The sequence below is a fragment of the Oryctolagus cuniculus genome, chromosome 9, assembly GCF_051225735.1.
Source record: "Oryctolagus cuniculus isolate XC-2025 breed Fujian yellow rabbit chromosome 9, ASM5122573v1, whole genome shotgun sequence".
Lineage (NCBI taxonomy): Eukaryota > Metazoa > Chordata > Mammalia > Lagomorpha > Leporidae > Oryctolagus > Oryctolagus cuniculus.
Window position 1 is genome coordinate 134,356 of NC_142875.1, and position 26,757 is coordinate 161,112.

Consider the following 26,757-nt stretch of genomic DNA (forward strand, 5'->3'; position numbering starts at 1 on the left):
AATATAAATCTTTTTAAACAAGAATTAAGAAATGAATGATTTGCCACTGCAGGCATTGTGACATTGTTAAACTGCCACTTGGGACGCATGCATCCCGTACTGGACAGAGTGCTAGTTTGAATCCTGCCTGCTCTACTTCTGGTCCAGCTTCCTGCTAATGTGCTCACTGGGAAGCAGCAGGTTGTGGCCCAAGTCCTTGGGACCCACCACATATATGAGAAACTCAGATGGAGTTCCTGGATCCTGGCTGCAGCCTGGCCCAGTCCTGGCTGCTATGGGAAGCCTTTGGGACATATCTCAGAAGATACACTACACACTTCACACACACACACACACACACACACACGAGACATACCTCAAGGTGCACACAGATACAAATAGCACACCTTACACATGATACACCTCATATACACCCACCTCAAAAATACAAATACACCTCACAGACACACATCACACACCACACAACCTCAGACACCTCACACATGACACATCTCACAAGACATACATACACCTCAGATGCATACCACAAACACACACACATCAGACATAACACATCTGACACACCTCACACCTTACAGATACACAACATAGTTCAAAAACACTCAACATACTTCACAGACACGCCTCACACACATGACACATGTCACACATACATCCATTGGCACACACTACACATGACCCACCTCACATGTACACCTCAAAAACACAATACACTTCGAAAACACACTTCACAGACACATCATGTACCACAGTCTCACAAACACCTCACACACATGACACATCTCATACACTTGACCCACCTCACAGACACACAAACCTCACAACCACACTGCGCATGTCACATCCACATGTCACACACCTCATAGTGTTGAGTCCGAATTTCCCAATCAATGCACAAGGCACAGTCACGGATGCAAAAACAGAGGTTTATTTGTTACCAGCCAGCTGGGACCCCCTACCCACACACAGCCATTTAGCAGCGCACAGGCAAAAGGCCCCCTCGTTTCCATGAGAGGTTTTTATAGCCTCACACTTACAAGGGTGCACTGTCATCTCGTGCATAGGTTACCTTCTTATTCTCTATATGGCAAGATATTGGGACCTAACATGTTCATTGGTTCATTTAAACGTAAAGACTGTGTACGTTATGTGGCGGGATGTGGTGGAATGAGAAGGCCATGCCAAGGTGGCTGCCAGCAAGCTAGCGTCAGTTACTCAGGAATGGCTTTGACACCCACCTGGCAACGGAGCCTGCCTGGCAACAGGCTGTGATTGGATGGCTTTGAATCCCACCTGGCAATGGAGCCTGCCTGACACCAGGCTGTGATTGGTTGGGGCATAGACCGCCCCTTGAGCGGATTGGCTGGTCTTGGCTACATAAGATGTTGTACCAACTGAAATAAACGAGTCTGCGGGCTGCTCGCCTCAGGCCTGCTTTAGCCTGTCTCCCGGGGTCCGTGTGGTGACTCCGCGCCTCTTGCCCCCACCACGCTCCTCCTCTCAGAAACGAATCCACTGCAACATTGTTGAGAAATCAACCGCAACAGCAGGAAGGCCACACAAAGGAGATGGCACCGGGAGAAACTGGCGGGAAGCATCGGGCTATAAATTCCAGGGGAGCTGGTGGGGGGCAGGAGGTCATACATTCCAGGGGAGCGTAGCAGGCAAGCGAGCAGCCAGAGCACAGCAGCGGAACCAGCATTTAGCAGGCTAGGGACTCCAGCTCCTACAACAGATACACACACACATCCCTCACACCTCAAACAACTCACAGAACCAACCTGCCCTTCACAGATGCACACACCCCTCCGATGCACACCCACACACAACACACACAGCACACACATCACACACCCCCAAAACACACGCTTGTGACAGACTTCCCTCTTTTGCCTGGGCTCTCCCTAACGGCCCAAACTCAAAAACCTATGCCTCCCCTATTCCTCTCTTGGAAGCCCCTCAGTCTTGGGCTTTAACAACCGGTCGATCTGGTTTGAGCCCCGGCTGGAGGAGCGCCGGTCGCGCATGCGCACAGGGAGCCCGGGCCCGCGGTCGGCGCCGCGCAGGACCTGGGCACGCGCAGAAGGAACGCGGCTCACTAGGCTAATCCTCCGCCTTGCGGCGCCGGCACACCGAGTTCTAGTCCCGGTCGGGGCGCCGGATTCTGTCCCGGTTGCCCCTCTTCCAGGCCAGCTCTCTGCTGTGGCCCGGGAGTGCAGTGGAGGGTGGCCCAAGTGCTTGGGCCCTGCACCCCATGGGAGACCAGGAGAAGCACCTGGATCCTGGCTTCGGATCAGCGCGGTGCGCCGGCGGTAGCGGCCATTGGAGGGTGAACCAACGGCAAAAGGAAGACCTTTCTCTCTGCCTCTCTCTCACTGTCCACTCTGCCTGTCAAAAAAAAAAAAAAAAAAAAAAAAAAAAAAAGAAGAAGGAACGCTTTGCCCTAGATCCCTGGAGTGGGAGTGGGGGCCGACTCGGCGCCGTTGGCCGCCTCAGTTCCGGGGGCGACTCCTCGGTGCGCGGGTCGCTGGACGCTGGGGCTCACGACTCAGGGAGAAGCTGATCTGTGAGCGGCAGACCCGCCCGGCACCCTTGCCCTCGGGCGGAGGGACCCGCAGGAGTTAGTGGCCGCACCGCCAGGCCGGACGCTCAGCCTGGGTTCTGCCGCAGTGAGGGGCGAACTGAGGACGGCGGCGGAGCAGAAACGGCCGGGCAGGGGTGTCGGGGGCTTGCGGGGCCCGGCGTGGAGGCGGAGGCTCCTGGGGAGGCAGCACGCGGGGCCCCGCTCAGTCAGCGTCCAGGGCGGAGGGAGGAGGCGCACAAATTGTGAGATTCTCAGGACATCTCACATTTTCCCAAATGGAATTTCATAATTTGGAGAACCTTACTGAACACCAGCTTGTAAGAGCTATGACGAATTGCTGATTGTGAATGTCGCAGTGGTGATTGGATAAATTGTTGATAATTCTCAGATGCTGGGTTACTTACTATGTATTGAAAATGATTACTTTCCTACCATTTAGAAAAATGTAAAAATTATTTTGATGTACGTATTTGGAGAAATACGTTAGCAAAATTAACAAAAAGTGCTAATTAGGGGACTTGAGGTTGAGGGCTGCTTAAATTTCTCATCAAGCATATGGAAAGAGAAAATCCTCAAGTGCAAGGCCCCTTAGTTAGGGGCTGCAGTTCTGCAGAGCATCACTAGGGGGCCCAGTTTCCTCCCAGTCACTAGGCTTTTCTCTAAGGCCCCTGGGGTGACTGGCCAGCCTGGGCATTTCACCTTTGTGGAAGTTACGCTCTAGATATGCTTGGTCAGGCTGAGAACATCTGGACGTTGACAGGAGGCCCAGGTCATGAAGATAAGAGCACCCATACAGTCCTTGCAGATGGCTCACAGATGGGCACCCTACAGACCACTGGGCAGTAACTGCCCAGTCTGTTCCAGTTGCCACTATTTTGAGTGCCCCTCTCTTTGTGGTTTCCTGTAGTCTACTTGTGTGTTACGTGGAAATTAATTTCATCATTAAAGAATTATCTATTATATATATATGTATATACAGTGTTTCCCGACATTATACTTGAAGAGAAAAGACAAATACCTATACTAGAAGGTCCTATTTGCTAAACACCAAGATGCTCTGGTGGTGAAATCGGCAAAGTGAGTTCTCACTGAGTGGCTCGAATCATGTGATACAGGACAAGTGCATCTGAGCAGTGTGACTGCCAAGGGGTGAGCACGCGTCTCATATTTAAGACCAGCAGCCCCCGCTTCCTGCTGTTTCAAGCCTGAGTCCTTAGTTACAAACTTTGGTAACGCTGCAGTGTGTACCTTAGCATTCTATCAGACTCAGCTCCAACTTTGCCTTACAGGTGCTTACTTTCCCTGCTGGCAAGCCTAACTTCTGGGCTTCAAGACTTTGGGAGTCAGGAATTGTGGAATTGCAGCCTGGAAGAGCTTGGATTTTTCATCCAGCCAATGATGCCTGCAGTTCTAGAACATCCCCTCATGCTTAGGACTCCATCCCCTTGGCACACAGGGACCTGTACTTGTGTCCCTTTGAGGCACCCTTGACTGATTTGGCAGCAACAGAGGACAAAATAACAGAATTGACACACAAGGGAGTTCAAGGGTAAAAGAGTGGAAGTTTCCCCATATGGGAAAATTTTGTCCCTTTTTGACCATGTGGAGCAATTTGATAGTCTTCATGAGCTGTTGACTCTGGAAAATGGTAGACAGAAAAAGAATACAATGTGCTGTAACCAAATAACAACGTTTCTAGCTTTGCAAGAGTCCTTTAGAGCTCACAGGCCAAGACCAGGGTTGAGGAAGCAAGTCAGGGAACAGACCGGCACAACTGGACATGATGCTGCCACCATTAGAAAGGAGGTACAGATTCAAGGCTTGTAAACCAAGGACACAGTCGTTGGTGAGAGATCATTTCTCTATCAAATTGGGCACAAATCTAAACTGTTAATGAAAGTGTTGTGTCCACATTGGGGTTTCTAGAGGATATGGGAGAGCCCCAGGGTCAAAGCTGCATTCAATCACATGGGGCCAACATGGCACAGCAGGTTAAGCCACTGCTTACAACGCCATCGTACATCAAAGTGCTGGTTTGAGTCCCAGCTGCCCTGCTTCCCATCCAGCTTCCTGTTAATATGCCTGGGAAGGCAGCAGAGGATGCACTTGTGCCTCTGCCACCCACATGGGAGACCAGGAAGCAGTTCTTGGCTCCTGGCTTTTGCCTGGCCCAGGCCTAGCCTGCTGAAGCCATTTGGGGATCGAACCACTAGATGGAAGATCCATAGCACTCTCACTCACTCTTTCCCTGCCTCCCATTTATCGTCCTTTACATAAATACTTTTTAAAAAATAACAGTCACAGAGTTGTTAAGGTAATTACACAAATATCCCTAGGAATTGTAAACAAATCCACCATAGATCAAAATATGGTAACAGAGTAAGTGTTGAAAAATCATTTAATTCCCAACATCACTCAGTGTGTTTGTTTTCAATTATCAGCCAAAGGAGCAGAGGAAAACAAGGTTTGCAGCATTGTGCAGTCCAGCATAGTGTCCACGCTGTCTCAGAGCTGCCTTGCAAGCATCTCCTGGCTGCACAACAGCAAAGAGGGGAAGAGGAGGGGCTGCCCTACCTCGGCCTAGAGCCTGGTTCCCATGGAGCCCAGTTCTGGTGGCAAAGCTGATGTCCTGAGGCTGTGTCATGGGAGTGCAGTGGGAGCCCCGGAGTGGTTGTTCCTGGTTTCTGTCACCACCTTCACCAGGCTGCCTTGTCCCAATCTGTCCCGAATCCTGTGCTTTCCCGCTTGATGTTTAGGATCCACGCTTGAATGTGCTCTTTCTGAGTTTCAGTTTCTGTTCCTGCTGGATCAAAAATACATATTTGAAACATTTTCCTCATGAAAGAAGAGTAAAATATCAACTTAGTAGAAGGCACGGGGACAGTGTTTAGAATCAATCCTTTCAAAAACAGTTTTACAGAGATATAACTGTAGCACAAACTTCACCCACTTAAAGTTTGTATTTCAGTGGTTTAGGCATATGCAGAGTTGGGAAATAGTTATCACAGTCTAATTTTAGAACATTTTCTTTAAACTCCCCTAAAAACCCACACTCATTAGCAGTCACTTCCCAGTTCCCTTTCCCAGGCCCCTGACAATCACTAACCTACTTTTTTCTGTCTGCACGGATTTGCCTGTTCTGGGCATTTCACAAGAAAGGAATCACACCAATTGGCCTTTGGACCTGGTTCCCACCACATGGTGCAGCCCGTATCAGCACTTCACATTTGATTTTAGCCAAAAGGCCAAGAGAATGATTGTATCCACACTTGATTCTTGAGATGGTGGACTGTCGCTCCCCGTCTTCGTGGGGGAACGACACAGGACCCTGCGCTGTTCTTTCTGTCTGCTCGGCCCTCCCCAGGTTTGCTGCTGGTTCTTCCCGGGTTGGCTACTATCCCTTCCACCTCCGTGGAAGGGCAGTTCCCCCTGGCCGCATTCCCCACTTCCGCAGGGGAGCGGCACACCGCCGGCCGGCTCTTCTCGGGGACTGCACAGGTGTTCCTTCAGCTAGATGTTCCCCATAGATGTTCCCGGTGCATGCCGTCTCTCTCCTCCTTTATAGTCCTCCTCCGCCAATCCCAACTCGGCTGCCCACACGCCGAGTACGCTGCTCTCCTCCAATCAGGAGCAAGTCCTACAATTTATTAGTTGAACTGGAGGCAGCTGTGCAGAAGCTGTTTACTTCTCTCCCAGCGCCATATTGTGGGAGAGCAGATGCATAGAATAAGTCTTAATTCGAGTAACTTAGTCTAGTCCGGATTGCTCCCCACAGATCCCCCTTTCTTTTTATTTTTGGCGTTGATACGCGCCTGTCTTCGGTGTCCCGCGGCACACACTCTGCTCTACTTGCTAGAGTTGCCACAGGCTCTTACAAGTCCTATCAATCAGGAAAACCGAATCCGGGTCCTCTCTTCGCCATTGTGAGGAGGTTTTTAGGCGCTGATGCGTGCCTGTGTTCGGTGCCCTGCAGCGCATGCTCTGCTCTGCCCGCAGGGGCTTACAAAACCTATCAGGCAAACCGAATCCAAGCCTTCTCATTGCCTTATTGTGGGGGAGACTTATTAGTGTTGGTTCGTGCCTATCTTCGGTGACCTGCAGCTCATACTCTGGTCGAGCTGCTTGCTGGCGCTTACCGCCTTAAATCAGGCAGACCGAATCCAAGCCTCCTAATTGTTGCATTGTGGGGAAGCTTTACTGATGTTAATTCGTGCCTGTCTTCGGTGACCTGCGGCGCATAAGCTGCTAGCCGCCCAGGTGCTCATCGCCTCACTAATTGGGCAGACCGAATCCAAGCTCTCACATTGCAGTGTTGTAGGGAGGCCTTTATTTCTCTATTTCTCTATCTCCGGGCATTCCTATTTCTCCCATTTTACTTCTATCTTCCAGCATTCTTATTTCTCTCATTTTATTTCTAAACTTCTATTTCTCTTATCCCTGCAGCTTCCCGGCTGCGCCCGCCCCGAGGCTGCTTCTCGGCAGCTTTCCGGCTCTGAGCCGCTTCAGCCCGCATCTCTCTCATCTGCGCGGCTCGGCTTTGCGTGGCTTGGCTTCGCGCGCTCTGCGGTCTCCACGCCCTTCGCGTCTGCACCACGGCCTCGCGCCAGCCCCGTTCCCTATCTATTCACGCCCCGTGCTCTCTCTGCACGCGGCGGCTTCCGCGAGTAACACAGCGTAGCTTACGTGTCCGCCATTAGCATTCAATCTAAGTTCCCCGGGCTAGCCTGGCGAATTCAACCCAGCGTACGTCTCCGCCCCACGGTTTGGCTTCCCATCCTTTGCTCCCCGGGCTAATCAGACGGATCCCAACCTGGCTCACGTTTCAGCTTCTGGTTTCAACTTTTCGCCCCCTATTCCCGGGCTAACTTGAGAACCCCAAAGTGGCTTCCGTTTCCGCCTCGGCCTGCCCCCCGCGGCTTCAATTTCCCTAACATTTTTCTCTACCCGGTATGTTTCCCCAAGCTTTCCTCCAACGATATTCCTCCCTCATTTCTCCTGGCCTCTCCCCACAGTCCGCGTCCGAGTCTGTTTGTTCTAGCTTTCACTTTTGCTTTCGACCTTAGAGATTTCTCCCAGCTTCCCCCCGTAGTCCGTATCTGAGTCTATGCCTAGGCTTTCAACAGCTTCCTCCGGCACCTCTTTTCGTCCGGCTTTTCCCTAGGCTGTTTGCTAGTCTCTCTCTCTGGTATTTTCCTGCTTCTTCCCGTTTCTTCCCTCCTAAGTTTGCTATCCGTCCTAGGTTTCCTATCCGAGTCATTTCTTCCCTCCTAAGTTTCCTATCCGTCCTAGGTTTCCTATCCGAGTCACGGCACCATTATGTCGCTCCCCGTCTTCATGGGGGAACGACACAGGACCCTGCGCTGTTCTTTCTGTCTGCTCGGCCCTCCCCGGGTTTGCTGCTGGTTCTTCCCGGGTTGGCTACTATCCCTTCCACCTCCGTGGAAGGGCAGTTCCCCCTGGCCGCATTCCCCACTTCCGCAGGGGAGCGGCACACCGCCGGCCGGCTCTTCTCGGGGACTGCACAGGTGTTCCTTCAGCTAGATGTTCCCCATAGATGTTCCCGGTGCATGCCGTCTCTCTCCTCCTTTATAGTCCTCCTCCGCCAATCCCAACTCGGCTGCCCACACGCCGAGTACGCTGCTCTCCTCCAATCAGGAGCAAGTCCTACAGTTTATTAGTTGAACTGGAGGCAGCTGTGCAGAAGCTGTTTACTTCTCTCCCAGCGCCATATTGTGGGAGAGCAGATGCATAGAATAAGTCTTAATTCGAGTAACTTAGTCTAGTCCGGATTGCTCCCCACAGTGGACCAAGATGTCTCTCAAACTCCAAGACTCTAATTCCATGTGGCAGAGGCATAAGGAGAAGGAATAACTCAAATTTATTGTTTGCCAAGTCAGGGCCAACACAATCTCTTGTCATGGTTAACTCATTTGGTCCCAACATGAGTCCTAGGAGATGGTCCCCACTCCATCTACAACTAGAAAGCAAGGCCCTGGGTTTAGTTCCAAGGTAACTCATTTGGTCCCAACATGAGTCCTAGGAGATGGTCCCCACTCCATCTACAGCTAGAAAACAAGGCCCTGGGTTTAGTTCCAAGTTAACTCATTTGGTCCCAACATGAGTCCTAAGAGATGGTCCCCACTCCATCTACAGCTAGAAAACAAGGCCCTGGGTTTAGTTCCAAGCAGTGGAGAAGCCTGGGAGACCTGGAGCAGGCCTGCCCTGTGCTCCCACTATTGCACAATTCAGCAGAAGCTGATCACTTAAGGATTTACTGTAGCTCCTCTGTCTCATTTTTGTTTTCTTTCTCTAGGAAGTGGTGGGTCACTGGGTTGGGCTCTTGTCAAGAATGATGCATAATTCCAGGCTACTGAGGGCTCCATTGGAACTCAGGACAGGGCGAGTTTTTCTGCCAAGTCCATGGAATGTGAATTGCAGCTGTGCAGGACCTCAAAGGTCCCAGGAATGGGCGGTGGGCATCGGATCCGAGGGTGGAGCAAGCTTGGCACTGAGAGTTTCTCAGGATTCTCAGGGGATTTGGGTCCTAGAAAGCTGAGTTATTTCCTTTCCTAAGCCCACATATCCGAAATCACCTGGTTCTGGTTTTCTTTCTAAAGGGAAGAAACCTACCCTGAAATGTGTACTGCTATCTGCTACCTCGGTGTGGACGCTGGGAGGCACTTCAGGCAAGGCATCCACCCCGGCCTGGCTCCCAGCGAAGGGGATTTGTCGCCTAGGTGTCCCAGGGCCTGGGCCCGCCCCCTCCTCCTCCCTCACAGACAGGAAGAGCCAAAGAACCTAAAGCACAACACCACAGGCTGTGACAAGGCTGTCACCAGGTTTTGAGACTCAGACGTGGCCCCAACTGCAGTGCAGGGACAGCAATTTGGCAGCTGTCCCTTGGTTCTTGATGGTTTCCATTTCTGCCTTTTCAGAAAGGGAGAAAGTGCTGGGCAGCTGAGGACCTCGCCCGGCAGGGGGGCACAGTGAGTCTTCTATGCACCCTGCAGGCCTGTGCAGAGCAAGGCCTATAGCCAGCTGGCAGAGCAGGCCCTGTCCAGATAGCCTCGGGCTGGAGCTGCAGCTGCTAGAGACCCTTTTTTCTATGGCTTCCGTTTTCCATTTCTTTATTTAACTTATCCCACCCTCCTTGCTCTAGGGCTTTATCTGTTTCCTGTTAATAAAGCAATAAAGTGGGGAGAGAGAGTCAAAGTAAATAAATGAAGGATGGGTTTGAAGCATACACTCTAAGCATTTTCTTGACATTTGCTAAGAAAAAACCCAACACTATGAAAAAGGGAAAAGTAAGGAAACACAAATGAGGAGCCAGAGAGGAGAGCAAGCACTCTTCTCATGTCCGGAAACACAAATGGACAAACAGGGTTAGGGGTAGGGCCTAACCAAGACCAGGTTTAAAAGCAAAATTACACTATTCTGCTTCTAAGACAGACAAACTAAAATGAAATGATGCCCCAAAGCGTGCCAGGAACACATAACTGGAGGCAGCCTCTCAAAAATTCAGAGGAACTGAACACTGAGACCCCCATGGAGCATGGGCCCAGACACAGACCCTTGCCCAGCAGGGAGGATTGTTGAAGGCGCTGTTCTGGCTTTCCAAGGAGCTGAATGGGGCTTCCTGGGCATGGGGCCATCAAGAAAGAATGGAGGCACTGCTGGGCCAGGTCAAGGGTGGGGGGTGGAGGGTGCAGCTGTAACCCTTGGAGAGCAAGCTATGTGAAGAATATTAAAGGCTATTGAACTTGCAATAAACCTGGAAAAAATAAAATTTGATCTCTAATTTATATAACATAAAAACTCCATATTTATTAGACAGAAAGCTAATCAAGAAAACTACAAACACTAGGAGAATACATTCATAGGCTTAAATCTTGCAGGAGCTCTCCCATGTAGGACATAAGAACCAGCTGCCTGGATGGGCTTTTGGCAGAGCAGTTAAGCGGCTGCCGGGATGCCCACATCCCATCTTGGAGTCCCTGGGTTTTAATCCTGGCTCCACTTCTCCATTCCAGCTTCCTGCCAGTGTGTACCCTGGGTGGCAGCAGGTAATGGCTCAAATACTTGGGTCCTTGACACCCACTTAGGAGATCTAAATTGAGCCCTGGCCTGGCCCAGTCCTGGCTGTTGTAGGCATTTGGGGATCTCTTTCTCTCTGTCTCCCTCCACCCTCCTTTCAAATAAATTAAATTTAAAAAAATTTTAAGAACCACTTGCCACAGAGGAAAGTACTGGTTTACAACCTAAAAATAAGTGTTAGTAAAATAGTAAGTAACAACATGGTACAGAAGACCTGTCACATCAATAATAAGGGTAAATATTTTCAGCACATAGACAGCTACCGCCTCTTAATAACTGAAAGAAACATTTCGTAGGATGTGGGGAGCAATCCGGACTGGACTGAGTTACTGGAATTAGGACTTATTCTATGCATCTGCTCTCCCACAATATGGCACTGGGAGAGAAGTAAACAGCTTCCGCACAGCTGCCTCCAGTTCAACTAATAAACTGTAGGACTTGCTCCTGATTGGAGGAGAGCAGCGTACTCGGCGTGTGGGCAGCCGAGTTGGGATTGGCGGAGGAGGACTATAAAGGAGGAGAGAGATGGCATGCACCAGGAACATCTATGGGGAACATCTAAGGGAACCCGTGCAGCCCCCGAGAGAACCAGCCGGCGGTGTGCCGCTCCCCTGCGGAAGTGGGGAATGCGGCCAGGGGGAACTGCCCTTCCACGGAGGTGGAAGGGTCGGTAGCCAACCCGGGAAGAACCAGCAGCAAACCCGGGGAGGGCCGAGCAGACGAAAGAACAGCACAGGGTCCTGTGTCGTTCCTCCATGAAGAGGGGGAGCGACATAATGGTGCCGTGACTCGGATATGAAGCCTAGGCAGGGCTTAGTGTCGTTCCTCCACAAAGAGGGGGAGCGACAGTAGGACACTGATCAAAGATATGAACAGACAGTTCATAGAGCAAAAAATACGATGGCCCAAAAATTAAAAGCACATGTACCACTCTTTTGTTGGCAAATGGGAGGAAACAAGTACTGTGACACCACTGTAAAAAAGAGATGCAGATTGCTAGTACCAGTTGCAAATTTAAATATGTGTACCTGTTGATTTATCAGTTTTGTTTGTAGGAATAGAAGTTACAGAAATATGTACATGAGGAGATATCAACAGACTAGTTTCCTTTGGAACAGTGAAAATAAAACAACCTAAATTTCTGTCACACAAGGGTTAGTGCAGAGCCAAGGCCCATCTGTGAGGAGACTCCATAACTGCTATGAAGGGAAGGGGAGGCCTTTTTGCACTGGCATGAGACTTTTCCATGATACGTTACTGAGCGAAATGAGGAATTTCCAGAAACTTCAGAGTGTGATCCCATTTTTAAATAACTATATCTGTGTCTATATAGAGAGATACACATAATGAATAGACATTACAGTTCCCACCCAAGCTGCTAAGAGGTTACTTCTAGAAAGTTCTGCCTTTTTTTAAATGAGCAAATATTTTATTACAATTAAGATCTGAAGTGGAATGTTCAAGTATTTAATGTAAATTCCAAGATAAATTAGATTTTCTTAATGAATTAGTAACCACTGCTTACTAGCTACACATCTTTGCAAAGGTGCTTGTCCCCACCCCACCTCAGGATTCTGTAAGAATTGTTCAAGCAGAGAATTGGGAAGCCTAGGAGGTCCCAGTAAGCATAGAAGGAAGCTCAGTGGGGGCCATTGCCAACCCCAGTGCCCCGGGGGAGAGCAGAACTGGTGCCAGTTGGGGGAGGTCCTGGCCTGGCTCGGGTAGGAGTCTGTGGTCCAGGAACATGCAGGTAACATTGACTCCTGTGCATTTTCCCCTGTGATGGGTGGTATTTCAAGGAAAGCTATCTGGAAATGCTGCTGGCCATGGAGCTGTAAATACAGAGGAATGAGGGTGACGGAAGATTTTCAACCCTGCTTAATTTGATTTATTGGACATTTACAAGCATGATAATTCATGGTAAAATTTAATGTCACTTCTCCTCACTCAGAATTTTGGTTTTGCCAGCAATGTGGGTAAGATGAGGAGGGTGAGTCTAGAGTTTACAGAATCCGGCAAACCCTTTGGCCACCCTGGCCATTCTGTGTGGGACAGCTAATTCAGGATGGACACAATCCAGCCAGTGGGACAGCTAGTGTTGTGCCAAATTATTGTTTTCACCAAATCTTTCCCTCACAACCTATCATCCATCAACTGAGTTTAGCTTTAGCTTTTAAGTTTGTAAGGGAATAGTGGATGGATGCACCAGTTGAGTCATTGTCCTGTGTCTTTTACTATTAGGATGTGGCCATTTGGCACTGGCCTGTGAACAATGGAAGGAGGTTCCCTCACACTAAAGGCAGGCAATGCGGTACTGGATGCGTTTGAGTAAGTACAGTGGGAATTTGAAATAGCCATAGATTCAGGACAGAGCCCCAGGCGCCTTTATGCATGGAGTACCTGCGTTTCCAGAGGTGTCCATCTTGAGCCCTGCCCAGCCTCCATGCTGCCTGTATGCACAACACCACGGCTCAGCCTTTGAGAAACCCTCTGGGATGATTTTGTTTTCTTTTGGTGCTCTTTTCCCGGTGTAGACTCCAGAACAGAGCACAAGTTTTTCCTGAAAGACCAAGATGGTTAGGGCATATGTCAGGGCCCGGCAGCTTCGGGGACTGCAGGGTTTGCACTTTGCATGACTGTGGACAAGCGCAGAGCAAACCCACGGGGAGGTGCTGGCTCCAGGGTGAGCACTCAGCTGCTCTGGGGACCACACAGCCACTGTGGGAGGGACAGAGCAGGGCTCCTGAGGTGGGCACTCGTGCCTCCCCAAAGAAGGATGTCACAGGCCACCTGAGGAGTGCCTGCTGGGAGCTGACCCAGGCTGGATCTTGGAAAGGTTCCTGACTTATCTTGAAGATAGTCCATGACTTCAGACCACACTCACACAGTTTAGAAAGAACACTGAGGAGATGGCAGAGGATGACTGGAGACAATGAGAAGGGACGGCACTGTGGGAGCACCGAGGGGCAGGAGCGCAGCATGGATTTCAAGAGCAGCGACACTGGAACAGAGACCTGGGCTGAGCAGGTGTGGACCCCTTCCTGGAACAGTGCCCACCTCGGTACAGTACTAGGCACTTGGGCTGTGCCAGGCCCCATCGTAAACACCCCTCACTTTTATTTTTCAAAATGTATTTGTGTGGTAAGCAAACAGAAAAAGATGGACATCTTCCATTCAATGTTTCACTCCCCGGTGCCTGAACGGGCTAAAGCCAGGAGCTGGGAACTCACTCCAGGTCTCTCAAACAGGTGGCAGGGCCCCAGCTAAGCCCTCATCACTGCTACCTAGGGTGCCCATTTACAGGAAGCTGGAGTCGGAAGGGGAACCAGGACATGAACCTGGGCACTTGGACAGGGGATGCAGAAGTCCCAAGTGGCTTCTTAACCACTGGGCCAAACACCCATCCCTGCATTCGTGCTTTTTACTCCGCCAAAAAAGGAGCATTACTGCCAGGAAAACCACACTTCACCGCAGTACACATGCACTTGAGAGTCACTGAAGTGGGTACGTGGTGTGTGTGGGTAGTGTGTGGTGTGTACTGTACGTGTATAGGTGTTTGGTTGTGTACTATATGTGTGTGGTATGTGGTGTGTGTATGTGTGTGGTATATATGTACTGTGTGGTATGCATGGTGTACTGTGTGTGCTGTGTATTATGTGGTAGGTGTGTGTGATATTGTGTTGGTGCTGTGTGTATGTATATGATTGTGTGTGCTTGGTGTGTAGTGTTACTAGGATAAATAAAATACAGTTCTCTCATTTAATTCTGATAATAATCTCAACAATAGGATCTTGTGCTTTACTACAGCTAAGACCTTGCCTGGCATCACTGAGCCCATCATGGCGGAACTGGAATGGGTTTGGGTCATGGTGAGATGCGTGGGTCCTCTGGCTAGCTCGTGGTTGGAGTGGCCACAGGGTTGACAATGGGATCTGTGGCCTAATGGGCACCATCTACAGTGCTGAGCTGAGCCCAGGGATGGGGCTACGGGCCAAACAGGAAAGAGGGCAGGGTTAGGGAGGTGGAAGCATGAGAGAAAGTGGATAAAGAGTTAGAACAAGGAGCGAGTGGATGTGGATTAAATGCCACAAAAGGGTCAAGTATCAGACTGGGTCTGACAAAACCGCATTGTGTAGATCAGAAACAGTGGAACATCAGCAACTTCACTCAGTGTAAGAAGAGTAGGACTGGAGAGTCCACATGGACATTAGTGCCTAAACGTGTCCATTTCACGTCGGCTACAACAGCATGTGCTTGGAATTAATACACAGACCCACTGATACGGGCTGATTAAGTCGTGTGGGTTTAGCTGTTATGAACCCAGTAACATGATATTCAAGAAAACAAGTAGTGTCTAATGTCAGGGTTAAAAGATTACTGTGAGGTAACTTTTTTTTGACAGGCAGAGTTAGACAGTGAGAGAGAGAGACAGAGAAAGGTCTTCCTTCTGTTGGTTTACCCCACAAATGGCCGCTACAGCCAGCGCACCGCGCTGATCTGAAGCCAGGAGCCAGGTGCTTCCTCCTGGTCTCCCATGCAGGTGCAGGTCGCAAGGACTTGGGCCATCCTCCACTGCGCTCCCAGGCCACAGCAGAGAGCTGGACAGGAAGAGGAGCAACCGGGACAGAATCCAGCGCCCCGACCAGGACTAGAACCTGGGGTGCTGGTGCCACAGGCGGAGGATTAACCAAGTGAGCCACTGCGCCGGAGGTTCAACTTTAATCATACTTGCCACATTTCTCTAGACACAGACCATGCCCACTGGGAAAGGCAGAGGGAGGACAGAAGCTGTGGTCAGCGCTCTCCTGTGCCCTTGCAATGGTGTGCATTGTGCTGTCATGGGTTTGCCTCTTCTGGTTTTCTTCTGTCCTCTCTGGACTTCACTCGCAGTAGGCAGCTCTCTTTATTTGGGGTTCTGGAGCCTTTTCTCTTTCAGGATGAGAACTCCTCCCTGATCCATACTCACGTGTCATGGCCTTATGTGCCACGTTTTCCACGTGACAGGTCAGGCTCTGCCCTGGTGACCGCATTTGCAGCAGGTTTGAAGAACAGTCAGTCTGGGAAGGCCCAGAAGCAGTGCAGTGTTTTATGTGTCTCATGTTTTTTTTTTTTTTTTTTTTCAATATTTTATTTATCTGAAAATCAGAGTGACAGAGAGAGGAGAGATAGACAAACAGATCTTCCATCTTCTAGTTTACTCCCCAGATGGCTGTAACAGCTGGAGCTGGGCTGGATCCAAAGCTAGGAGCCAGGAGCCTCTTCCAGGTCTCCCACAAGGGTGCAGGGACCCAGGCACTTGGGCCATCTTCTACTGCTTTTCTATAGCAAGGAGCTGGATGGGAGCAGCTGGGACTCGAACCAGAACCCATATGGGATGATCTCCTCAAGGCAGCAGCTTAACCCGCTGTGCCACAATGCCAGCCCCAATATTTATTCTTTGTGATACTTTTGTGAATGGAATTATTTTCTTAGTTTCATTTTCTGATTGTTTGTTGCAAATGTATAAAAATACAATGGATTTGTGTGTTTGTGGTCTTGTATTCTGCAACCTGTTGAATTTGTGTATTCATTTTTAGCGAATGCAAACTCACTTATTTGTGAACAGTTTGATTCCTTCCTTCTTGGTGTCCATGTTGTTTGTCTTCATGTCCAGGCAGCCTTGCTCTTCTTCACACGCTGCTGCAAGCGGAGCAGCCCTGAAGGATTAGGGGCCACGGTGTTCCCAGTCTGCCTCCTCTCGGGTGGCATCTCAGTGCCCTGGAGTTGGGCATAGGACAGGGGCAACCTCCCCTGAGGGATACCCCAGCTCCGCACTCCATGGTGTGGGGACCATAGGTCCTCCCAGTGTGGGCCCCCTGCCTCGGGGGTCGGGGCTCCAGTACCCCTAGCAAACCCGTGGCAGGACCCAGATTAGGGCCTCCTCTCCAGGGATGTGGGCCGAGCAGAACACAGGTGTCTCCCACACGCCTGGGACAAGAGGTGCTGAAGTCCTGCCCCCAGGAAGAGAACCACCGCCTGGTTGCTGGATGAGATGGAGCCTGCGTTCTCATTCTCGGCTCAGCCCCTGCAGTGGCACCTGCTTCCTGAGCTGGGGACAGGGAGGGAGGGGCAGGCTTCAGTTCAGAGTCTGGGGGTGCTGCTGTTCTTGACAAGCTATGGTGGGTTTCCATAGGCTGTGTCCTCAGGACCACATTCAGAGACCTCAAAGCGTTGTTTTTAGAGGCTGCTCACCAGTGTCTCTGGGGAGAGATCTTGGAACTCCCAGGCAGCGCGCTGGAGGCCCCGGCTCCGGCTGACTCAACTGAGATTCGTTCAGCACAGGTGTCAGTCTTGTGCTGAGAGCACTGTTAGTCTCTGTTTTTTTTTTTTTTTAAACTTGAATGATCATTTTACACATGATTTTACTTGTAATAAAATGCTCTTCCCCAGGCAAATGGATTCACCAACTGCGGGTCACACAACACAGCACTACCCAGCAGGAAGAAGGCCGATCTGCACACGGACCAGGATGCTGCAGACAGGAAGAGCAGTTCACACACAGGGACAGCAGACAGGCTCCTGGCCGGCACCAGGAGTGTTTGTGTCCTGTTGTGGAGACAGTGTCACAGGTGTAACATTGGGGAACTCAGACTGCACACTTTAAGCCTATGTGCTTATCACACGCCGACTAAATCTGAATCAGGAGTGAGCATCTCATTGCTGGCTGTACAGTTTCTCTCAAGGCGCTGACTTCTGCTGTTGACCAACTGGCCTGCTGCGTATGTGTACATCTGAGCCAGTTAGTTCGCTGGGCTTCCCTGTAGAGGGACTGCTTCTCTTTGGCGCCTCATGTTAATTTGGCAGGTGTCAACCAGACGAAACAGCCAGGTACTAGGCACCAAAGCGATGTGTTCCTGACAAACACTGCTGATGTTTCCTGGCAGGTGTCAACCAGACGAAACAGCCAGGTACCAGGCACCAAAGCCATGGTTCCCGACAAACACTGCTGATGTTTCCTGGCAGGTGTCAACCAGACGAAACAGCCAGGTACCAGGCACCAAAGCCATGGTTCCCGACAAACACTGCTGATGTTTCCTGGCAGGTGTCAACCAGACGAAACAGCCAGGTACCAGGCACCAAAGCCATGGTTCCCGACAAACACTGCTGATGTTTCCATGGAGATGCACTCAGCTTAGGGCTGCTGGGCGTCACCGGCTCCAGTATCCCTGGCAGCACCACACATGAAGCTGGGCTCACTGTGGTCTGGATACTGGTCACTGCCGTAGTTCATCACAGCACACTTCCCAGCTGACAGGCCAGCACCTCCCCAGCTCAGTCCTCTATCCAGCCACTCCCAAGCAGGTGCCCTAGCAGCCTCACCTTGCAGGCAGCAGGCTGAGAAGCACACCCGTGGGGGCTGCTCCTGGGCAGCGTGACCTGTGGATGAGCTGCTGTCCCAGCCACTTGATTTGTGCTCAGGTCAAAACGTCTGTCTGCAGGGCCTGTGCTGTGGCGCAGCGGGTTAAAGCCCTGCCCTGAAGCACCGGCATCCCATATGGGTGCCGGTTCTAATCCCGGCTGCACCTCTTCCGATCCAGCTCTCTGCTATGGCCTGGGGTAGCAGTAAAAGATGGCCCAAGTCCTTGGGCTACTGCACCTGCATGGGAGACCCAAAATAAGCTCCTGGTTCCTGGCTTCAGATTGGCGCAGCTCCAGCCATTGTGGCCATCTGGGGAGTGAACCAATGGATGGAAGACCTCTCTCTGTCTCTACCTCTCTCTGTAACTCTGTCTTTAAAATAAATCTTAAAAAAATGCCTGCAAGCTGATGGTGACTCCAGGTCTCCCATCGCTTACCAGGGCTGAGGGTGGGTGCAGCCAGGAGTCACAGGGAGCTCACTCCTGACAGCCCAGCCCCTACCCTGCCTCTGGCCCAAGTGGACCATCTCTGAAGGGCAGAAGACATGTGCTCTGACCAGGCACCCAGCCAGACCAACTCGCAAGGGTGTGCTCTGAGCAGCTTCTCGTGGGCCCTGGCCTCGGGGTGCCCGAGGTGCAAGTGTTAATTTACGGTGAAACCTGGGAGCTGCCAGGTGCTTCTCAAGGTTTTAAAAGGTTCGAGCGCTTCAGGAAAGACCGCTCTCATTGAGCTTGTCTCAGGCACCGCAACCCCCTACGCCGTGGGGAGGACCATGGCGTGCCTATAGCTAGAGTTCTGGGATCTGCGGGGGGGGGGGGGGGGCGGGCCGAGGGCTCTCACTAGAGAAGAGGCTCAGGGCTCATACCTCAGCAGCCACGTGGTGGTCTCAGGGGCTGCACCTCACAGCAGGGGAACCACACTTTGGGACCACCGAAGAGCAGGCCTGGTGGCCAGCAGGGTGTCCACAGTTCACAGGCAGCCAGGAGTACACGGTCTACTCATGGAGATACAAAACCACTGCTGCTTTTGGAAGCTGCCCTGGCTGACAGGCTGTAGGCCCAGCCTAGAACTCGGGCGTGGTGCCTTCTTTCCAGCTGCTGCCCCACCGTGCCTCGGTTTCCCCATCTGACACGACATGCTCAGTAGTCTCTGCCTCACTGGGTCACGTGAGGACTCAGAGTTAAACAATTAGCAGGCCTGGAATAGTCCTGGTGCCAGTCGCATTAGCAGTTACTCTGTCTTTTTTGCTGCAGGTGGGGAAAATGGCTCGCATGTCTCAGCTAAGACCTGGATTCAGGGGCTGACGGGGGAAGGTGCTTCTCCGATGCACAGCGATAGCTGAGCCCCGCCCCAGAGCCCAGGCCTTGGGTTTGCTGCTGACCAGGGTGGGTGGTGGGGGCCCCTCTGTTACCTTGTGTCAGTGGAGTCATATCTGCTGCCAGGCTGCCCCCTTGTCTTCAGGATGTGGGCCACCCTCTCCAGGAGCAGGCGGTTGTTCCTGTCGATGGTGGAGAGCCGCTCCTCTTCCAGCTGTGGGTGGAGGAGGGGCCTGGAGCAGCCCTGGCCATGACTGTGCACAGATCTGGGACGGGGCTCCCTTCTGCCCCCACTTTCTGTGACTGGAGACCCCTGGATTTTGCTTTGCCTCACCAGCCATCAGCGAGGGCACCGTAGCACTGCTCAGCAATGGCTGTGGCAGGAGCGACCTTGACCTCTTGTTTAGTATTGGAACACAGGCTGCAGTGGGATTCTATGGACTTGGAGCAGTAGAGTAGCAAGGTGACAGTGAGGAGAGAAGCTACCATGTAGAATTAGGGCCCCTCTGAAATGGACACATGGCTGTGATGCTAATGAAATAATTTCAGATTGTGAAAGAGATTCTTATACTGCTCAGAAGATTTAGGTTTTAAAACACCTAACCCGCAGTTGCTTAGGGCTGGTTGTGCTCAGCCAAGCGCTCCTCCCTTGCCCAACAGGTGCATGAAACGCAGGGCGCTCTGCCTGATGGGCATTGCTACAAGCGTGACCACACAGTTCTTGCTCTCACTAGATGGCCTGACCTTTAAGAAACAATCATTCTAAGGGAGTCCAGTTTAAAGGAAGGATGCTGAGTAATATCTCAGAGCTGCACTGTATAACTGGCCACCGTGAATCACCAGTACCAAGTCTGAAACCTGACAGGTCAGCACAAAGACCAGAAAGCTTCAGGCCACCCACTAATTCCATCAGGCCAAGACAGGGCTCACTGGCTGCCTGCCCTGCACTAACTGCTGAGTGACCCATACCCCTCACCACGCCTGCCGCTGCCACTTCCCTGGGCGCTTGGGCAGATCTTCCCAGGTGGCCGTCCGCTTAACTGAGGGAGGGCGCTGCACACCTACCTTCAGCCTCTTGACCTTCAGCTGCAGGTGGCAGAAAGTCGGCGGGGCCCGAGTGTCCACCAGCGGCTGGGCGTTCTGCACCTGTGGCACAGAGTGGATAGTGACCTCAGGGGCAGAGCAGCTCGGGTTCCCAGCACCAGGAACACTTACAGACTGTTATCCAAGGCACCAGAGATTCCGAATCTGCTGATGGCAGGAGGTTCCCAGTGGGGTCATGATTTGATTCCAAGTCTGAACCCCCTGGCAAGAAGCAGGCAGGCCTCAGAGTAGAAAGTAAAGTAGGCACAGGGCACGGCTCGTCACGTGCTGACTGCCAGACGACCTTGCATCCTGCCGACCTTGCGTCCTGCCCTGTGCTGCCCAGAGGTCTTTTACACGACGCCCCGGCCCTGTGATGCTGCCGAGCCTACTGGTGGTGCTCTCAGTGAGCTGCATGTCTGTCCTGGCAGAGCACCATCTCAGAAAACATCAGCATTACAGGGACAGTTGTTCTTAAACGTAGCCGATTCATCGCGCGAGGGCCATTCCATTCTGTTTGTTGTGCACTCTGCACGCTGGCTGCTGGGGACATCAGCTGATGAGGTGGTGACAGTTTGGGAAGCTCCACTAGCTGGAGAATAAACTGAGAGCCTACAAGGACAGCCAAGCACGGGGCTGGCAGCATGGCCACAGTCGGAGGACTCTGAGGCTGCAGAAGGCAGAGGACGCGGGGTGGGGTGTTTGACAGAGCCCCACGGGGCAGGGCACCACTGGGAAACAGCAGCAGAAGAGTGGCGTGGTCAGATGTCCTCAGAGACTCTGTCTCCATGCAATGTGGGGATGGAGTGCCATGGCCACTGTGCCATCCCAGGCCCTAGGGTGGCCACCAGAGAGAGATGGAATCCGCTGGAACTGGGCCTCTTGGAGGGGCGAGGAGGGAAGGAGAGGAAGGAGGAAGAAAGCCCGTCCCCACCCCCTGCTTCCTGTTTGCAGCCTGGTGAAGGCTGTGGGCAGGTGTGGGGTGTGGCCCCTGAAGAAGTCTGCGCTGACCCCGTGGGCGGTGACATCCAATCAGTGTTCGAGAAAGACCTGTCATTCAAGGCCCTACCGCCCTGCTCCAGTCCTGCAGGGGAGAAGGGCGTCCTCTCCCTGCTCTCCACCTGCCCAGGCAGCCCCTACGCTTCCCTCCCCATTTCCATACTTGTTCCTGTAAGCAGCCTATCATTTTGTGGTTTTAAATTTATGAAAAATTGAATTTATTAAATAAATTTATGAAAAATTACGTATCTAACTACAGTTACGATTCTTCTTCCTTTTTCAGTTAAATTTGTTTTCTAACTATTGTCTAAAATTGCAAACAAGAATAAAAATAGAGGAAGTGAGCCCATACAGGGCTTGCTGGCTCGGTAAAACCTGCCTGGGACCAGCCTGGCTTCACCTGCATCCCTCTTGCAGCCTCTCCCTCACCTGAGAGCTGGAACCACAGCCTTTCATCCGCAAATACTTTAACACGTGTTCCAAAGAAGAGAAACTTTGAAAAACGTAATTTCAGTATAAGAGCCACACCATAAAACAGTGATAGTTCTTTAGCTGTTAAGGCCGTATCACATCTCCTGCTATTTTCTATTGTCTGTTACTAAAATATGCTCTAGTCAATACATCTGGCCACGTCTTCTTGCATCTTTGCTGTGTGCCTCTGGAATTGCGGTTGGGGGTTAAGGGAGAGTGGGTGTGAGCCCCTGTGAGAGGCATGTGGCCCACACGCCTGCCCATCGGTCTCAACGACACTGCCTCTTTCCTCAGACTGCTTCTGATATTTTTGTCAGTCTGATAGATGAGAATAAGGGTTAAGGTCAGAGTCAGGGTCAGGGATCAGGGTTGGGGTTAGGGCCTGCTCAGGTCCTGGGGTCATCCCTGTTGAGATGCCAGGCAGAGATAAGGCACTGGATTCTGGAGCTGGCTTTGAGGAGCCATTAGGGCTGTGAGGGCACCATGTTCTCCTATGCATCCTTTTTCCTCTGTATGACATCAAAATTCCTGCTGTACCCAGGGATTCTCCACAGAGCAGTTAAGAAGCTGAGTGACTCCGAGGGCTGACCCCCTCCCTGGAGGGGGAGACTATGTTCCCATTGACTCCCAGTGCTGGCAGGTGGCATTGGTGAGGGTCTGGCTGGCTCTTCCTGCAGCTCCCAGCCCTGTGGCCCCCTCCCCTTCTGCTGACACCCACACTTCTCCACCCCCAGGACATCCTTTGGGACTGGGCCATGAACACACTCCTCCTGCATTTCTTTGTCCTAAATGAGTTCTATGTCCATGGGACAGACCGGTCAGCTCCTCACACACTCCATTCTCTGACCTCCCTCAGCAGATCTGGGAGACGGGGCAGCGGTGACGCCCCTGGGCTGCACCTGGGGCTCCCGCCTTCCCCACACCCCTCCTCCTTCCCAGCCTCCCTGCCAGCTGTGGCAGCCCGGTGCTGGCTCCTTGCACTTCAAGACTTGACTGGCCCTGTCCTCACCATGCTTCCTCCTGGGTGCCATGTGCAGTCCCTCCCTCAGCACCTTCCTGCCTGCTCGAGGGAGTCCTCAGTCCACACCTTCTGCCATCAGCTGCGAGCCTCATGCAATGACCAGCGACGCCCTTCCCTGTCCCACAGCCATGGACCCGTGGGAAGGGGCAGAGCTGTGGGGCAGTGCTGTGTGGGTCCACGTCCCCAGCACACCTGCGCTTCAGCTGAGTCAGCCTCACTGAATGCCGCTGACCAGCCCTCGGCAGCACCTCCAGCCTTCTTTATCACACAGGTTCTCAGGAACAGAGCCTGGCTTCTCCCTCAAGTTGGGGATATTTCTTGACAACCCTCCTCGGGACACAAAAATGAACAACAGACCACCCATGGCTGTACAATCTCGCACAGTTTTCAGAGAAGTAACGCTCACTGCCAGCGACTTTCACTAGCTGCTTGCTGTATACTCCAGCACTGAGAACCTCGCCGTGAACTAGCTGGGGCCAGCAGCACAGAGGTGAGCATACAAACAAGACACAAATGAAGCGTGTGTCCCTCTCGTGGCTGCTGCTGCGGTGCAGAGGGTTAAGCCACAGACAGCGACACTGGCACCCCCTAGGAGCACTGCTTCAAGGCCCAGCTGCTCCTCTTCCGCTCCAGCCCCCTGCTGATGCCCCTGGGAAAGCAGTGGAGATGGCTCAAGCACTTGGGTCCTTGCACCCGCATGGGAGACCTGGAAGAAGCTCCTGGCTCCTGGCTTTGGCTTGGCCCAGCCTCGGACATTGTGGCCAGTTGGGGAGTGAACCACCGGATGGAAGATCTTTCTTTCTCTCTCCTCTCTCCACCCCTCTAACCTTTCAAATAAAGAAGTAAATCTTTTAAATAAAGAAGTAAAGAATAAATAATAATAAAGAGGTAAATAAATAAATAAATATAATAAAATAAAGAAGTAATAAAATAATAAAGAATAAAGAAGTAAAATCTTTCAAATAAAGAAGTAAATCTTTAAAAAAAAATCACCACAGGGCCACACTTGTCTCCAGAACCAGAGCCCAAACTTCTCTGGGGCCACCTCCGACCCTGACCCACGCAGGCACTCGCCCAGTGAGCTAGGGCTGCTGGCTGGTGACTCCAGGGAGGCTCAGGCCCACATGAGTTGAGTGGAAAATGCTAACAGTGCATCTCCTGGAGGACAGGCTGGGCCTGTGGTCCCCTCTGAAGGGTGCTGATTGATGGGGGAGGGCTCCTTCAGACTCATTTAGGCAAAGTCTGGTGCTCTGCCAACGTTTGCTGTGACTGGCACAGGTTGTGAAAGAGCAGCCAGGAGCAGTGTGGGGGGAATGGAGCCACATGACGACCATGAGATGTCCCTCCTAAGAAAGGGGCACCTGGCCCCCTGTGCCCAGCTCTGCAGCTGCCTCTGAGCTCCCCGGAGAGTGCCAGAGTCTCAGAACTGTGCCAGGAGTGGTGTGGGGGGGGGAATGGAGCCACATGACGACCATGAGGTGTCCCTCCTAAGAAAGGGGACCTGGCCCCCTGTGCCCAGCTCTGCACACAGTCTCATGGCTGTGCCCTGTGGCTGCAGGGCCCTCCCTACCTTTCTCCTGTGGTCCTGATAGGCTTTGTCCCATGAGCGCTGTAGGTGCTCCCCGGCGTAGGGGAGCAGAGGCCGGGGGGCCCTGTACATCTTGAGTCAGGAAACTGTCCTGCTGCTTCCGGAGAGACTGGCCCAGGACTGTTTGCTGGCCACGTCACAGTCACCATGGCAGCCAGGCTGAGGGGAAAGAGGCAGCCAGAGGGCAGCACAGGAAGGGAACAGAGCTGGCTGGCCTGCCTCAGAGATCAGAGATCTTGCAAGCTCAGTGTGGCCACTTTGCTGGCCGCCCCCAGCTCCCCAGGGATGGGCACAGCTTCCTCCTCAGGGAGCTTCCCCTCCCCCCAACCCTGGCCCCAGTCTGTTCCTGCCTTCCCTGACCCTCCCCCGTCTTTGAATCCTTGCTAAGCATTTGGACAATTCCAAAACACTTCTGTTGGCAGCTCATGTGGCAGATTGCTAGGGTTCAGTCCAAGGATGTTAAGCCCTGCCTCTCTGCACTGCTTTTATCTAGGTTGGGAGGGGCCTTTCCTGAGACGGAACGAAGTGAAAACCATGCCAAGGCAGCTGTTGAGTCATTTCTTTTTTGTCTAAACCAGATGTGTAATTTTGGAGACAGCATGATTAGAGGAACTGGTTAAGGACAAAACAGCACTGTCACTTTCATTTCAGAATTCCCGTCTTCCTAACCGCGCGGTATCCGCCCCTTGAGTAGTGGACAGGGCCTAGTCCAGCTCTGCACACGTGCAGAATAGGAAGCAGCACTTCTCGAGGAGCCACGCTCTGCATATTAGCATTAGTGCCTGTCAGTCTGTGAGATCAGCCAAGCTAAAACAGTAGAAGACTTGGGAGCAATAAGACGTAAGGAAAGCAAAACGCGGGCCCCTCCGGCACACGCGGCCGCACGGCACAGCCTCCTTGGGTGCACTGCGGCAGCCATGGCCTTGCTGTCCTCAAGTTTGGTGGGAGACTTTGCGGGATGTAAAATTGCTGATGAGCTGAAAATTAAAAGTTGTGTGAGTTTTTGCACAAATGAATCTTTTAATACATCATTTTTCACAAGTTTCAACTTTCGGATGATATATACACACAGGATGCACAGTAGATACAGCCAGCACTTTAAGGCATAAGGCTAACTAAGATTTGTTGGCTGAAAAAGACTATATGTTGGGGCTGGCACTGTGGCATAGTGGGCTAAGTCTCCATCTGTGGCACTGGCACCCTATGTAGGTGCCAGTTTGTGTCCCGGCGGCTCCGCTTCTCATTCAGCTCTCTGCTGTGGTCTGGGAGAGCAGTGGAGGATGGCCCAGGTGCTTGGGTGCCTGCACCTGCGTAGAAGACCCAGAAGATGCTCCTGGCTCCTGGCTTCAGATTGGTCCAGCTCTGGCTGTTGTGGCCATTTGGGGAGTGAACCAGTGGTTGGAAGACCTCTCTTTCTGTCTCTCCCTCTCTCTGCCTGTAACTCTCAAATAAATAAATAAAATCTTAAAAAAAAAAAAAAAGCTATATGCTGACGCTGGCATTGTGGTACAGCTGGTTAAGCTATTGTTTGTAATTATAGTATTCCATATCAGAAGGCCCACTTGAGTCCTGGGTGCTCCAATTCAGGACCCATCTGCACCTGAGGAGAAGCAGATAATGACCCAAGTCTTAGGTCCCTGCCAACCATGTGGGAAGGGTGAATGGAGCTCCTGGTTCCTGGCTTCAGCCTAGCCCAGACCTGGTTTTTGTAGCCATTTATGGAATGAATCAGCAGACAGAAGACCTCTGTCTCTCTCTCTCTTTCTGCCACTTTGCCTTTCAGATAAATAAGTTTCTAGTAAAAGCTGTATGTCCTATTCAGAGGAATTACATCAAGATTATTAATTTATTTTACCCTGTTATGTCAAAAAATTGCAGGAACAAGCCCAGCCTTCAGCAGCTCCATAAATACCTGCAGAGAATGAGGGGATGACAGTGGTGCTGTCTGCTGTTGCTGTCCACTGGGACTCTTGGAGTGGGGCTGGCTCTTCTGGTCCTTGTCTAGTCTTCTCCAGAGACCGTGCCCTCGTCTCACACCCCAGACATTGCCAGCGATGTTCAGTGGAGGGGTGGCAGCTGTGTTCTGTCAGCTTTTCATACTCACTTGGACCAAGCAGGGATTGAAGAGAATTGATGAAATAAGTGATGTCCAAGCTTCTTCTTCCACAAGGTTTACACACAGACACTGTTCCTGAGGCGTTTG

General features: G+C 51.8%; 1 protein-coding gene across 8 annotated transcripts; it reads right to left on the minus strand.

Annotated features, from left to right (window-relative positions):
* Window positions 1–4,964: 4,964 nt before the first annotated feature.
* On the minus strand, window positions 4,965–24,879 carry CFAP97D2 (CFAP97 domain containing 2). 8 transcript variants are annotated; one of them, XM_017339753.4, is made up of 5 exons: window positions 24,537–24,879; window positions 20,458–20,538; window positions 19,488–19,606; window positions 13,079–13,238; window positions 4,965–5,384 (listed from the first exon to the last, which is right to left on the minus strand). In XM_017339753.4, exons 1-5 carry the CDS (start codon window positions 24,624–24,626, stop codon window positions 5,337–5,339), a joined length of 498 nt encoding a protein of 165 aa, XP_017195242.3. In that variant the 5' UTR covers window positions 24,627–24,879; the 3' UTR covers window positions 4,965–5,336. The 8 variants fall into 8 exon arrangements, with proteins under 8 accessions (XP_017195242.3, XP_017195241.3, XP_069904467.2 ...); XM_017339752.4 differs by having other exon boundaries at window positions 4,965–5,387; XM_070048366.2 differs by lacking the exon at window positions 19,488–19,606 and having other exon boundaries at window positions 4,965–5,387; window positions 24,537–24,738.
* Between the last annotated feature and the right edge of the window lie 1,878 nt (window positions 24,880–26,757).